Source organism: Pholis gunnellus, assembly GCF_910591455.1.
Source record: "Pholis gunnellus genome assembly, chromosome: 19".
In the NCBI taxonomy this organism is placed as follows: Eukaryota; Metazoa; Chordata; class Actinopteri; order Perciformes; family Pholidae; genus Pholis; species Pholis gunnellus.
In genome coordinates this window covers 371,678-387,033 of record NC_136546.1, presented here as the reverse complement: position 1 = coordinate 387,033, position 15,356 = coordinate 371,678, and the positions used below count along the sequence as shown (strand labels likewise).

The following is a 15,356-nucleotide window of genomic DNA, read 5'->3' as shown; positions in this document are numbered from 1 at the left end:
GTGGCACTGCTCTGACTACTGGTGGCACTGCTCTGACTAGTGGTGGCACTGCTCTGACTACTGGTGGCACTGCTCTGACTACTGGTGGCACTGCTCTGACTAGTGGTGGCACTGCTCTGACTAGTGGTGGCACTCCTCTGACTACTGGTGACACTGCTGACTAGTGGTGGCACTGCTCTGACTAGTGGTGGCACTGCTCTGACTAGTGGTGGCACTGCTCTGACTAGTGGTGGCACTCCTCTGACTAGTGGTGGCACTCCTCTGACTACTGGTGACACTGCTGACTAGTGGTGGCACTGCTCTGACTAGTGGTGGCACTGCTCTGACTAGTGGTGGCACTGCTCTGACTAGTGGTGGCACTCCTCTGACTAGTGGTGGCACTGCTCTGACTAGTGGTGGCACTCCTCTGACTAGTGGTGGCACTGCTGACTAGTGGTGGCACTGCTCTGACTAGTGGTGGCACTGCTCTGACTAGTGGTGGCACTGCTCTGACTAGTGGTGGCACTGCTCTGACTAGTGGTGGCACTGCTCTGACTAGTGGTGGCACTCCTCTGACTAGTGGTGGCACTCCTCTGACTAGTGGTGGCACTGCTGACTAGTGGTGGCACTGCTCTGACTAGTGGTGGCACTGCTCTGACTAGTGGTGGCACTCCTCTGACTAGTGGTGGCACTGCTCTGACTAGTGGTGGCACTGCTCTGACTAGTGGTGGCACTGCTCTGACTAGTGGTGGCACTCCTCTGACTAGTGGTGGCACTGCTCTGACTAGTGGTGGCACTGCTCTGACTAGTGGTGGCACTGCTCTGACTAGTGGTGGCACTCCTCTGACTAGTGGTGGCACTGCTCTGACTAGTGGTGGCACTCCTCTGACTAGTGGTGGCACTGCTGACTAGTGGTGGCACTGCTCTGACTAGTGGTGGCACTGCTGACTAGTGGTGAGATCTTCGTTTCCATTACCTATAGCTATTGTGCAATCATTTTTGCAAGATATTCCTGGCTAAAACACTGCAGCTCCTATCCACAACTGCCAACTACTGAGGCCAGTATATTATTATGCCAAGTGTATGGACATTGTTATGAGCGAAAATGGATCGTTTTGTAACTCAACCAAAAATCATGAATCTGTCCATTATTTTAATAGTTCAGTATTGTATGCAAGATAACAGGTATATTTATGCATGGCAGTGGCACTAATAGGCCATCACTCATTTTTGTTTAAAATAAAAACGTCAATTTGAACAGCTTGTATGCATGATTGTCATGCAATTGACAGACAATGTTGATATTGGCATTGGTATCAGTTGACAAGGTATGTTTCTATATGGCAGTGGCACGGCCACCCTACTCACTGTGCCTTGCAAATAAAAATAAAAACATGAATATATGATCCTGTGTATTATTTGAATAGCTTAGTGTTGAATGCACAATAAAGAGGTATATTTATACATGGCACTAGGCCCAGTTTAATATAAAACACAATTGTATACAATATATATATAGTCGGGGGTCCCTGCTCCATCTCTCTATCAGTTTGGGGGTCCTTGGCCTGGAAAACGTTGAAGACCCCTGCCTTACAAGCCATCCAAACCTGATTTGGGTTGGCAGTGAACACTGCATTGCACAACGTTGTTTATTTGTTTTCGATAAGATTGGAACATTTTGAAAATGTTGTTTGTCTCTATGTGAAACAGTGTGTATGAATGCAACTATGGCTCTTTAAATGCTAATATCGACACATTAATTATACCGCTTGTTTAAACATCCCACAATAACGATCAGCGGCAACGTTTCCAGTCATAGTTCATTTCCACGGAGAAACCTGAACGCAGCATCCAGAGCAGCGACGTGAGGGTTGAGAAGGACGATGAAAACAAAGACGGACATCGAACCAAAATAGCGTAGTAAGACTGAACATTCAATGTCTCGTGGAAAAGCATTGGCGTAGCTAAAATGACTGAAGCTGTGCGATCAAAAATACTGTCGTCTCAAACAACGACTGCTAGTTCGCTAAGTTAGCCTCCGTAGCCTAGAAACGTATGCTAGCGTTATTAGCGGTGTGTAACATTAGCTATCTGAAGGTGTCCACTGAGACTATCACAGTAGTAACGTTAACTATTAGCTGACATTAGCGTGTTTGGAAAAAAACAAAGAACGCGTCTTGGTAACCGACTCTACCGCTTGCTCGCTTAGTTCCCCTTTACTCTGTGCCAGATCTCTCGGTCAGCGGTTGTTGTTGCTCTATGACTGAAATCAAACAGCAGACATTATGTTGTAGCACTGGACAGAGGGGCAGTCATGTTGTCATACATGATAAATGATAAGCAAACAACCATGCAATAATGTATCTGCGCCGTAGATCCAGTGAACATTGGGTTGTAACCGTCGAACATATGTTATCGTTTGGCCATGGTTGTATTTTCTCTACTGGCCTCAAATTCTCGCTGTTATTAATTTCAGCAAGTTAAAAAGTTTTCGTCTTAACGTAAATGATGTAATGACATCTTTACCAGTAAGACTAAAGCTGCATGTTTTGCCCCAGTTTATGTATGTGGCCTTTAAGTAATTACATCTGCAATTCAATTTTGATCTGAACTGTGAATTCCAGGTACCTTCATCGTTATAAGTAAGTCATCATTTCAATTATAAATAGCCTATATTTAATTTCTTAATTGGTGTTAAGAGTTACCAAAAACAAAGATCTTACTACCAAAGCCCACACATTACTACAACATGCAATTTCCGATATCTAGAACTGGCATCAAAGTTTCTCAAAATGAATACAAATATATTCTTGCAGTATCCCTGTCCTGCACCCAGTAATGTGCATCCGTCACAAAGCAGTGACTTATTCAATGATGACAACCGTTTTGGATCAAACAATGTGTCGTTGCAATACGGCTGCACCATGTAGACTGAGGGGCTGTGTGGGGTTGTTGGATTTGTATAGCATTCCTATTTGAGTTTGTCTCCACCAGTAATGCACTTTTTTCCTCCTTTACATTTTTTCTCTGTATAAATTTGATTGCGTTTCTCTGATTTCATTACAGGCTGTATGTCAGACGTCTGACTGGCACCCGAGGGGAGAAAAGTGAGAGCCTAGAGTTCAGAACCATGGAGGCTCGCTTTGGGAATATTGTGTTTAGCTCCAAGTTTGACTCTGGGAACCTGGCACGTGTGGAGAAGGTGGAGAAGGGCAGCCATAGCCCTCCTACTGATGCAGCTCCCAGTGGGAGTGCCCTCTCAGGGTCAAACCTTACCCCTGACTATGAGTTCAATGTGTGGACGCAGCCAGACTGCAGTGGCACCGAACATGAGAATGGAAACAGGTATAAAAGAAGAAAACAACTTTTGCTTATGTTGCAATTATATTATTCACATGATAAATGTGTTTTACTAGCTGCACACAATTGCTTTTAGAATACCAAACGTTTTTGTGTTTCAGATCGTGGTTTCACTTCAGTGTACGGGGTGCTGCATCTGGAAAGATACTGAAGATCAAAGTGATGAACATGAATAACCAGAGGAAGCTCTACAGCCAGGGTATGGCTCCTCTCGTACGCACTTTACCTGGCAAGAACCGGTGGGAAAGGATCCGGGACAGACCCACAGCTGAGGTATGTCCACTGTCAGGGAGAGGATCAGGAGCCACTGAGGCAGATTGCTGTCCGTTTGTTTTCTGACAGCTATTATTCTCTTTCTCATAATATGTCTCTTCTTCCTTTCTTCTGTCCCTTTGCAGATTGTGGATAACCAGTTCATCCTCTCATTCTCTCACCGGCTGTTGGAGGTGCGAGGGGCGACCACCTACTTCTCTTTCTGCTTCCCCTTCTCTTATAGTGAGTGCCAGGAGATGATGCAGCAGTTTGACAAGAGCTACCCTAATGCTGCTCAACTCATTCCGAGCAGGTACAACACAACACACACAGAAATGCCTAAAACACACACACACACACACACACACACACACACACACACACACACACAATATATGTTTGAAACTGTTATTACTTTTTAAATTACCTCAATTGAAGAATTTCTGACTATTTTCTCCCAACAATCTCCATCCTCTCACTCAGTGCCCCGGACAGTGTGTATTATCATAGGGAGTTGTTGTGCCACTCTCTAGATGGTAATAGGGTGGACCTGATCACTGTGACCAACTGCAACGGGATGCAAGAGGAGAGAGAACCCCGTCTGCCGAAGCTGTTTCCTGACATCAACACGCCAAGACCACACCGGTTCTCCAGCAAAAGGGTATGACGGAATCATACTTGAACACACAATCAGTATTCTCTTTCGTAATGTGGCAAGTTTAATGGCTTACACTTAAGGCTGAGGCTGATGTGGAATCACTGAATAATGTCGAAACAGTGAAGCTGACCCTTGGTCCTTGTGTGTTTGCAGGTGTTTTTTCTCAGCAGTCGAGTGCACCCCGGGGAGACTCCCGCATCCTTTGTGTTCAACGGTTTCCTCAACTTCATCCTAAGAAGAGATGACCCTCGTGCTCATGCGCTTCGGAACATGTTTCTTTTCAAGCTCATTCCCATGCTCAACCCAGACGGGGTCGTCCGTGGGCACTACAGGTAAGCATTGCACACGTAGTCGCATGCACCATCCTCACTACAACAATGTAAACATGGTTTGACTCAGTGATCGGTAATGTTTAAACTGATCTTAATTGCATGGTTTGCATTCATTTATGCACTTCTTGTATCTTGTAAATGTTTCTGAAAGAGTTTTCTATTTCTAATGTGTTTTTGGGCTTTGGAATGTGATGTCATGTTTTGGCATGCTGCACTGATCCACCATTGTTGTCACAAAGCTAGTTTGCTTTCTCTCATCATATGGCTCAGTCTGGAGCAGGGCTACAGTTAAAGCTAGGGCGGCTAATGTATTTAAGAAACCGGTTTTGTTAAACAAAAAATCAGCTATACTTTCCCTGTCTGAAGTCTATGTTATGCACATGCTTACATGTTAAATCCTTATTAGAAACTTGATTACCTTTTCAGGAGAAATCTAGCTGGATAAATATCAGGTTTCTTCAGAGCCCTACTCCAATAACGTACACATGCCATTTAATAAAAACAGGTAACCCTGTTACAGCACAATGTGACATCGATTTCCAAGCCTCACTACAGTGGAGAAATATATGTTGGGGCATCTGCTGTGTTCTGTCAACAATGTTAAAAGGCTTCTTTTGAATACTTTTTGCAGGACTGATTCCAGGGGTGTGAACTTGAACAGACAATACTTAAACCCCAGCCCTGAGCTGCACCCTTCCATCTATGCAGCCAAAACACTTTTGCTCTACCACCACACACACAACCGCCTGCACAAAACACAGTCCAGCACTCACTGTAACAGCCCCACACACATGCAGATCCCGCCCCTTAGCATCATACCTGACAATCAACATCAAGCTCCTCCCTTCACCTCCCTTGAAGTCAGCTTGAACCAACGAAATGCAGACAATGACACAAGTCCTGCGCTCACAGAAGTTCCGATGGTGATGGAGGAAAACGCCTGGGTCACCACTGAGATGGGGAAGGGGGACCACAAGAGCTCATCAAGCTCATCGGAGACTGTAGCGCCTGTTACTGTAGAGGTAACCGTACCGGAGGTGGAGGAACAAGAATCAATTCCACCACAGGAGGGGGGAGTGGCATACTATGTGGACTTGCATGGCCACGCCTCTAAACGGGGGTGCTTCATGTATGGGAATAACCTTCCTGAGGAGAGCCAGCAGGTGAATAGTATTACATTTACTTGCCCTCCCTCTGAGGTGTTTTCTAAAAAATGTTTTAGCATTTAGTTTCTTTCATTTCAGTAGTTGATTTGTGTCAATGACATATTTGTTTATCCCCATACGGCAGTCACAGAAGATGGTGTACTTCTGTTCGTTCCATACATCTCATGTTGTATGCCCTCTGCTTCTTCTCTCTGCAGGTAGAGAACATGCTGTATCCAAGGCTGATCGCTGTGAACTCTGCCCACTTTGATTTCCTGGGCTGTAACTTCTCAGAGAAAAACATGTATGCACGAGACAAGAGGGATGGCCAGTCTAAAGAAGGCAGCGGGCGGGTGGCCATTCACAAGGCCACAGGGCTGCTTCACAGGTCAGAGTTCAATGGATTCACAAAACGTCAGTTTATATTTAGGGTTGTCACCTCAAATAGTACATGACAACTTTTGAAAATCACTTCTTGGTGATACAAAATTAACTTTAGTTCAATTCAACAAAAATCTACATCAGCTTGAATTTAGTTTTCCAGTTGTATGTTGTTAACATGTTTTGTTATTGGGTACCCACCAGCTATACTTTGGAGTGCAACTACAACACAGGAAAAACCATGAACACCATCCCACCTGCTTGCCATGACAACGGACGTGCAACCCCACCCCCACCCTCATCATTCCCTCCAAAATACACTCCAGAAATATTTGAACAGGTAGGTGGGCTCCTTTCCATTCAGAGAGGAATTTGAGTTTTGTTTAAAGTGAAACTTCACACCGATCATTATTTAGAAAATGCAGACAATATGGGCAAGCCCTCAGGAAGAGTGTCAGGCTTTGAAGCCATTAACATAGTTGCCAAACTGTGGAATTACAACTTCCAAGTCCGTCACGTGATACCATTAGGAGACAACCACAGGTCTGAAAAGTGAAGCCAATGCAGAAGTGCCTTGAGCTTGCATAGTTTCTAATAGCTAGCAGGGAGAAAAGGACTCTACTTCTTAGTAAATGATGGTCCATTTAGAGTCAAATAGACCATAAAGAGGAGTGTGCTTTAGGGCGGGGCTACCTTGTGATTGACAGGTCCCTACCATGGAGTTGTCCGGTCTGGGAATTTCTGTCTTACAACTTTAACACTTTATTAAAGTTAATTGTAACATTTTGGTCGCCTGCAAATGTTTTATTCAGCGTTCAGTTGTACTTAGCTCCGCCCTCTTGTGTCACTTCTGGTTGATAACAAGAGTCTTCAAAACGTCAGGCCACAAACCAATGGATGACTTCACAGCAACTACGTCCACTTCTGATATACAGTTTATATGCATTGCCTGAAAAATACTTTTTCCCATAGACCAGTAGTTCTCAAAGTCAGTTCTCAGCTGAAGGTAATCAAAAGAAAATATGACAAAGTAGGGCTTTACCCAATAGTTTGAAGCTTCATTCATAATCTTGACAGTGAAATTCGGATTAATAATAACTTGGAGAAATATTACCATCTCTTCCCTTCGCTCATCCTCCCAAACACACAGCGATGCTCCTTGTCTCTGTAATCGTCTGTCTTCAGTCCAAAAGTTACAATTTATTGAAAAAATATGTAATTATTTCCAAAATTCACAATATCTTTTATCTAATGAAATACTCTGCTTCAAACCATATTTGTTTTTGTTAAGCCTTTCAAAAACTACATTTTCACTGCAGTCAAAATGGTGTACTCTCCCGCAACCACCTGCATCAATGTAGCTACTGTAGCTCGGGGAGATCGGGTCGTCCTTTGATCCTCTGCTAGTCCAGGTCCGTGTGTCCTTGGGCAAGACACTTGGGCAGGTGGCACCCAGCATGGTAGCCTCTGTCATCAGTGTGTGAATGGGTGAATGATGACAAGTAGTGTTAAAGAGCTTTGAGTGGTCGGAAGACTAGAAAAGAGATTTACAAGTACAGTCCATGTACCATTCTAACAGCAACATGAATTAATTACATTTTTAGGGTGATAACAAACATCCAAAGCTTCATTTTAAAAACCTCCATCAGAGCTTTCAATAGAAAAGAGACATTTAGTAGAGCCCTTATTTAAATCATTATGTGCTCAAAGTTGTAAAATGCACTAATGTCCAAATGGAGAGTTCTTTTCCTGCTGCTGTTCATGTGAATGAGCCTGAGACCAAGTGACTGGGAGCCAGGGTTCAAGGAAACATAGTGTGCTTGCTCTATGGGACCATAGGCGCAGAAGATCTTTGGCTTCATGCACCGCTGAGCCACTCTCAAAAGAATGAACGGGAGCTCGCCTCCAACACTGTATCCAGTTCTCTTTATACACCCATGACTGAGAGGGGGGTCAGGAAGGGGCTAAGGAGGGGGGCGGGGTATATTATAGGGCTTTAGTATTGTTTTTTGAATATAAAATTCATGACGTAGATAAGTCCCTACCGGTCAGCTCTACTCTTATCGGCCTTGCGAGGTTCATGGTTGGCTCAAAACAGTAGATGGCGTGTTGAGCCATTTTCAACCCATGAAATGCAGATTTTCACAAGTTTGGTCAGAAATGTCAATATCAACACCAGCATTGATGTGTTTTATCAAGGTACAGTCATATCATTGAGTTTTTAGTTTAGCACATATTTAAGGATGGCAGGCTTCTGGTGTACGTGAATGAACAACTTTTCAACACAGGAATCCTAAACTATTGACTCACCTGTCATCAGCCGATATTTCCACACTACTGCAAAACCTACCTACCAACCCGACCTTAAAAGATAGGGCACTAATGTATAAAGTTGTGTTTTTAATGGAGTGTGAGATGTAAGAAAGTTGAACACAAAAATTGCGACATTGAAGTAGAAGTGTGCATCTAGATATGTAAGTGTGTAGATGTTTTACACCTGTATACATGGATATATACTCCTGGAAGTAAAGATGAAGGACTTACCTATGGCCCACATGTACTGCCGCTTTCACGCATCTTTGTGCATATATTCATATAAAGGGAAAAGGGTTTTATGTAAAAAAAAAAACACACAAAAAACCGTAAAGCTTTTGTACACTCTGCAATGTTGTCCTTTCAAAATCAAATGAGATAAAGATATGGTGCTGAAGTGGACTAATGGATGTTGTGCATCAGGTGGGCCGTGCCGTGGCTATCTCTGCCCTGGACATGGCAGAGTGTAACCCCTGGCCACGGCTGGTGCTGTCGGAGCACAGCTGCCTGATGAACCTCCGAGCTTGGATCCTCAAACACGTCCGCAACACCAAAGGCCTGAACACACACATCCACGCTCATCCTCCACCAAGAACACACCACAATGGCAGCAAGGCGTCACCGCCAAAGAGCTTCAACAAGTGAGTTTACACACATCTCTTTATCAAACCCCAAAATAGCACACACTTTAGTTCCCGTAGTTTGTAACATTTGGTTCATGGGTTTCTGTGTTTGGCATGATCTTCTGCCCAGCTGTTTGTCTGGCTCAGCGTCGGAGAACACACTCAGTCGCATTCGCTGCAACAGTCAAAGTAGCAGCAGCCAGACGCCGTCCCCGAAGATGCACAGCTCCCCGAGCTTTACTTTTGGCTGCCCCCCATCCCGAACTCACACACAGCACAACGGCACACACACCAGCGGACGTGGAGTCAACAAGACACTCGGGCCAGTCAGGGGTAAGTTGATCCCCCCACCATCTGCTTGTGTTGCTGGCTGGCATTTTCTATCCATCACCTCTTCTTGGATGTACCTCCGCTCCTCTCTTTCTCGCTCTAAATATCACATATTCTGTCATCTGGTTTCTCCTTGCCCTCTTTCTGCTGTTGGAGTTGTTAAGAAAGGCTAATGGGTGGTTGATGTGTCGCTGTCTGTGCTCCAGGTTTATTGTGATGGTGATGTCAAACAGATTAATGTGCTGGATTTCTGTGGTCTGGAACATCAGTATGACCCCTGTATGACCTCAGTGCATGGTTTTTCTCACCTTTTTAGTTATTTTAGTTATTAGTTATTGAAAACATCAGCCCTGTTTTAGGGTCGAAAAATTCTTGAATTACTGATATTATTTTCAACTTGGACCCAAACTTATGCATCTCGTCTCTCATCAGGACATCTGGCTCATGTGAAGGGTGTCCACCCAATCCCTGCATGTCTCTGAGCAGGTGCATGTGTGTGTCTCCCTCTCTGTAGACCCTAAGCCTCAGGAGAGGAGACGCCCACCCCACCACCGCTCCATTCTACGGTCTCCCAGCAACAGCCACACACCCTCCCACCCCCCACTCTCACCCCCTTCCTCCTCCTCCTCCTCCTCGTCTTCCTCTGTGTGTGCAGCGGCCTCCGTCAGTATGACAGGTCTGTACTCCCTCCAGTCCCCAAGCCTCTCCACCCTGCTCCCCTCCCTGCAGGCTCTGCCCCGTCCCGGGCTGCTCTCCAAACTGAGCCCCCTGCTCCTTCAGGGCCTAACGCCAAACACCAACACTCCAGCTGGGCCCACCCGGGACTCAAGCTGACCTAACCAATGAGAGCTTGGTCATAGGTGTGTGTGGGTGGACTGAGTGAATGTAAGCTCTTAAAATGACTTGGAGTACCAGACAAGTGGTGTTTTTAGTGATATCAAAAGACTGAGTGTCTTTTCCAAACCTGCACCTGCCTGGCACTTGATCGTGTGTGTGTCTGAAATATCACTGGTGCTAGCACTTCTACATTTTCCTCAAATATTATTGTTTTCCTTCTGCAAATATGTGTGTAATGACATGTATCTACAGTATTAGCACCTACGGATGTATAATCCACTTGTGAGTGCATGTGTTGTGTGTTGACACCATGAATCATTGCTGATCTCACAGTACTCAGTGAGTAGTTCTTGTGCTTGTCCTGCACACTGTTCAATGTGTGAATGTGTTTAGCAGAGAGAGTCAGTTGCTCGGCTACATAATCTCCATCTTTGCAGAACTTTGGGTAGATATTTGCAGTATACATTACTATTGGAACTATTATACTAATGGATTACCTTACATTGACTTAGTCTCTTTTTCAGTCTGTATACAAGTAACCAGCTAGGAAGAATACCACATTAGGGAAATAGTGAGGGCTGTCAATGGTTCAATATAGTTTTACTTTTGCCATGTTGCACTTACATTTTTGAATTTTTTATTGGTTTTATTTTATTTTTAAGAAACAGTGTGTCTGAAAAATAAGATTACGTTTTTCTTTTTTCAATGTATTTGTATTTCGCTCTGTAATGTTTATATGTGAAACAGTGCACATCACAGTGCACATCACAACACCCACTTCTAGTCCAGAGCATTCTGTAGACTCAATTTATTTTATAGTGACTGAAAATCCCATTTGAAAGCAGTGTGGTTTAGTTGTTAGTTCTGAAACCTACAGTATATCATTCCAGTGTTCCAATGTTGGTGTTGACATGATGTTCACAGTGTAGCCCACTGCCAGACAGCTCATCACGGGCTTCTCTGAGGGGGAAACGGTTGCTTTATGGAGCTGATTGCCAACAAGCAATGTCATATAAAAACACTTTGACTAAATCAAAGTTGTGTTTAGAATATTCCGATATATGATTCCATTATTGATTTGGATGTAAATAGAATGTTAAGCTCTTTAATTGTATTACATGTTTCATGAAGCTGGTGAATAAAATGATGATTATTATTCATTCAAACACATTGGCGTGTTCCCTAGTTAACAGGCTGTCCATAGTCAAAGCTCATGTATTTTGTGGTTAGCAGAGGTGAGAAAATATCTTGTTGTCTTGGTCTATTTGTGGAATTGTAATGTTTGGTCTGTGATTGTGTGCTGTAATCCTAGTACTTGATGATGGTCTGTGTTTTAGCACCAGCCATGTTGGATGCACTGACGATGCAGAGGTAGAGTGTGTGAGACCTGGAGAGGGTTCTGAAGACTCCCTGTAGCTATCGTCTGTGTAGCGCTGGGGGTCTGGGGTCTGTTGTAAGCAGTAGGTTGTGGAGGCTCTGCTCATTGCTTTTTTTCTACCAGAAGATTGTATTGTGATCATCTGGTAGGACATCCTTCCTGCCTCCTCATCTTCTTTGTCATCAATAGGGAGACAATTGCCATCACAAGCCGCAATGAAGAGTGAAAAAAAGTAATAATTTATTTATAATTGAGTGGCTTTTCGAGTTTGCAGGCCAAAACCACTCTGTAGTTAAACATATAAATGCAGATAATGTTTGGACACGTATGTGAAATGGGTGTATTTAGTACTGACCTTTAGTTTAGAGCAGATATCAAGCTAAAAGGAGGTGGTGTGGTGGATAGCACCGCTGCCTCACAGACGGGCCTTCTGTGGAGTTGCATGTTGTCCCTGTGTCAGTGTGGGTTCTCTTCGGGTACTCCGGCTGCCTCCCTCAGTCCAAAGACGTGCAGCGTAGGTTAGGTGGACTGTGTGGACGTGAGCGTCTCTGATAGTCTGGAGACAGGTCCAGGGGGAGCCCTGCCTTCGCCCAGTGTCAGCTGGGTTTCGGCTCCAGCCCCCCGCAACCCTCAACAGGATAAGCGGTTAAAGATAATGATGGATGGAATAATGGATCAAACTAAAACTGATGCCAGTGATTGTCTTGCAGCCCCGTCCTGTCATACATAGATGGGAATATGTGCTCTAAGAGAACACATGATGTTAATAGGAGTGAACCTTTGCTTACTGCTCCTTTAATATCACTAAGACGATGCTTTCCATGTAGCGTCTGTCCATTGCATTCAATGCAGTATGACGGCTGTCACTTTACATCAGTGCCCTGAGAATGTATTCCGCTTTCTTTCTGTGAACATGTCCTGTTTCCTAGTTGTTTCAGTCCTAAAGTTTATATGTATCTTCATGAAGGATGACACAATCAACTTAATGCTGAGTTCCACCTCATGCACAGTCACATTTTTACCAGGTCTTTCTGCTCCTTATGAGAAGTGTGTCGGTTCCTTCTCCGCCAGACTAGGGTTGGTAGTTAGTGTTTGTCTGTGTAATAGAATACCACCTTCATGAATGTGCTGCTGTCTTTTACCGCCTCTCTGTTTAACCATTGGAATAAAAACTATCCCTGTGTGAAGCAACTTGTGTGTGTGGGTCCTCTGCTGTTGTTGACTTTGTTTGTGTGTAATCTTTGTTTCAGCTTCCATGTAGAATGTAGTGGGTCACAAATGGGTCAGAACTGCTGAGAAGTCAGACCTCTCCTATTAGATTGGATGAGAGTGTTAGTCAAAACACTAAAGATGAAGAGGAGGATCTGTTGTACATGCATGTTACATTTGTTGATTTATGAATCCATTTCCAAATAGTTTTAGTTTTTTTTAACATTGTGTTACTCCTCTGTTACCCGCTGTTTCTCTGTTCCTTGTATTTATGTCCCTCCGTCTGCTTATCAGGCCTCAGCTGCCCAGACTTTCAGGCTGGAGGACCCACTTCAGCGGGTTGGTCCAGAATGCCTTTCCCCACGCGGCGTGTGGGGAGAGGGTGCCGGACTCTTACAGTCACTCATCACCCCGCAGAGGACCGCACAGAGGTTAGCTGACATTGCTGGCTCACTCACAGAGGGCACATTCTCCTCATTTCTTCTATTACTAGTTTTTTTTTAACTACAATTTCTCCTAGAGACAGCATACATTTGGTTTATGAAGTCTCACTGTGATGTCTCCATCTGTCACAGACTGCTAAAGACTTGGGGCCTGAACATATCCTTTCCTCCATCAAATTTAGCAAGTGAGTCCAATCTTGTCTGTGTATCATGGGGGTTTTCTAAATCTCACAGGGAACATTCTAAGTCAAACATGGGTTGGAATTCATAAATGGAAGGAAATCCAAATGAAACAGTACACACTATGAAGGGAATTCTGATTAAAAAGGTTACACATCTGCATTGTCACCACAAAACATTGTATGTTATCCCTACTATGATTTATAAATGAGTGGTGAACCATATTGACCTTTCTGTTGCCCGCCCAGGTATGAGTTGCAACCTCGCATGAGCTGCATCCCCATCCGGAGAGCGGGGTCGGCTGAAAGCCATCCTGCACATGGCAGCAAAATCTCCCCTACCAGCATTAAACCAGTCTCATCTGGAGAGAAGGAGGAGTCCGCCACCATGAAGGTCTGGAAGCTGCTTAGACCTGGCCTCCATCGACACTTGTCATTGTCAGGCATGTATACATACATCAGAGAGGGTCATTACAGAAGATTTTGTCCTTTGTTCCATAAGTTTCAAGTGCTGCATGACACTGCTTTTAGAGTTCCTCTTCCCAGTATGTAAACTACCCATATCCACAGTTAACACATGTATTTCCTTCTACAGGTGTATCTGGGAAAGAGGGTGCCATGCCGCTGGCCTCTAAAGAACTAATGAAGAAAAGCCCAGACAGCAGTCTCCACTACAGAGGAAATACTATTATAGAAACGGCACACGAGAAGGATGAAGCGGTGGAACAGGTGAAAACAGACACACACTGCTTGTCAGGTAGCATTAGTGTACATTCAGACAGAAAGGAATGCATCAAATGAATAAACCTTGACCAGGCTGTATGACGTTGTCTTTGAAGGGTGAGGAAGCTCCAGCGATGCCTCTGCCTGAGACTGTGAACATGTGTGAGACAGTGGCCCTGTGTGGAGAAGCCTAGCAGCTGCACAGAAGAGGAGCCACTTGCGTGTATGTCTGTATTTCCTTGTGAGCCTAAATTAGGATATTGTGACCAAAACCGTTTCAACTAGGAAACAGGAGGGGGCATTGTCATCACAGCAGGGTTACTTGGGGCATCTTAATATACAATACAGCAAGTTTAACTATTTATTCAGATTCCAGAGCATGCATGATGTTTTCACCCATGCTGTTCAACATAGTCTGTCCGTGGAGCTGTCCAGTGCAACCACTGGAGCAGCTTCACTGGAGCAGCTTCACTGGAGCCGCTTCACTGGAGCCGCTTCACTGGAGCCGCTTCACTGGAGCCGCTTCACTGGAGCAGCTTCACTGGAGCAGCTTCACTGGAGCAGCTTCTCTGGAGCAGCTTCACTGGAGCAGCTTCTCTGGAGCAGCTTCACTGGAGCAGCTTCACTGGAGCAGCTTCTCTGGAGCAGCTTCTCTGGAGCAGCTTCTCTGGAGCAGCTTCTCTGGAGCAGCTAAAGGTTTAGTGCCTTGCTCAATGAAACCACAGCTGTGGTTGAGGTAGAGAAGTACACACCTTCCCCATCCAAGTTTTCCAACTGATCATGAATCCATACTTGAAATATTCTGTATCTGTTCAGCTACCATCATTGTACTTCATATTGTTCTTTGTAATTTTAGTCCTTGCCTTCTGATGTCCCCTCCTGATGTCCCCTGATGTCCCCTGATGTCTAATTGCACTCTGACCAACACTGTAATGCATTGGGAAGTATTTTTACAGTCACCCACTTGTACTATTACAGCAAAGGGTTGATTTTTATTCAGACTAATAAGCACGGCAGCACCTTCATAACCTCCTTGTTTCAGTTGTGCCTTTAGAAACAAATGTGAGTGAAGTGTGTATTTAATGTCATTATTCCAGAAGGTTGTGGTGTTTTGCATATTTTGCCTATAAAAGGTTTGCACTCCCGACATTTTCATGGTTTGTTTTACACTGATGTAAGTATGTTTTACTCCTGCAGAGAAACTGAAATGTGAA

At 44.4% G+C, this 15,356-nt stretch overlaps 1 protein-coding gene across 1 annotated transcript; it reads left to right on the top strand.

Annotated features, from left to right (window-relative positions):
• The first annotated feature begins 1,822 nt into the window (after positions 1-1,822).
• agbl5 (AGBL carboxypeptidase 5) lies at positions 1,823-14,485 on the top strand. The gene is made up of 17 exons (XM_079179773.1): positions 1,823-1,899; positions 3,046-3,324; positions 3,441-3,612; positions 3,738-3,904; positions 4,075-4,252; positions 4,403-4,581; positions 5,213-5,744; positions 5,945-6,114; positions 6,312-6,447; positions 8,844-9,061; positions 9,174-9,376; positions 9,888-10,049; positions 13,092-13,228; positions 13,373-13,425; positions 13,669-13,862; positions 14,015-14,148; positions 14,259-14,485. The coding sequence occupies exons 2-17, from the start codon at positions 3,110-3,112 to the stop codon at positions 14,334-14,336; spliced, it is 2,928 nt and encodes a 975-aa protein (XP_079035899.1). The 5' UTR covers positions 1,823-1,899; positions 3,046-3,109; the 3' UTR covers positions 14,337-14,485.
• The last annotated feature ends 871 nt before the right edge of the window (positions 14,486-15,356 follow it).

Coding starts and splice junctions, on each gene's coding strand:
- agbl5 (XM_079179773.1), top strand. CDS start 3,110: ATGGAGGCTCGCTTTGGGAATATTGTGTTTAGCTCCAAGTTTGACTCT. Junction 3,905..4,074: donor GCTCAACTCATTCCGAGCAG/GTACAACACAAC, acceptor CCTCTCACTCAG/TGCCCCGGACAGTGTGTATT. Junction 6,115..6,311: donor GCCACAGGGCTGCTTCACAG/GTCAGAGTTCAA, acceptor GGTACCCACCAG/CTATACTTTGGAGTGCAACT.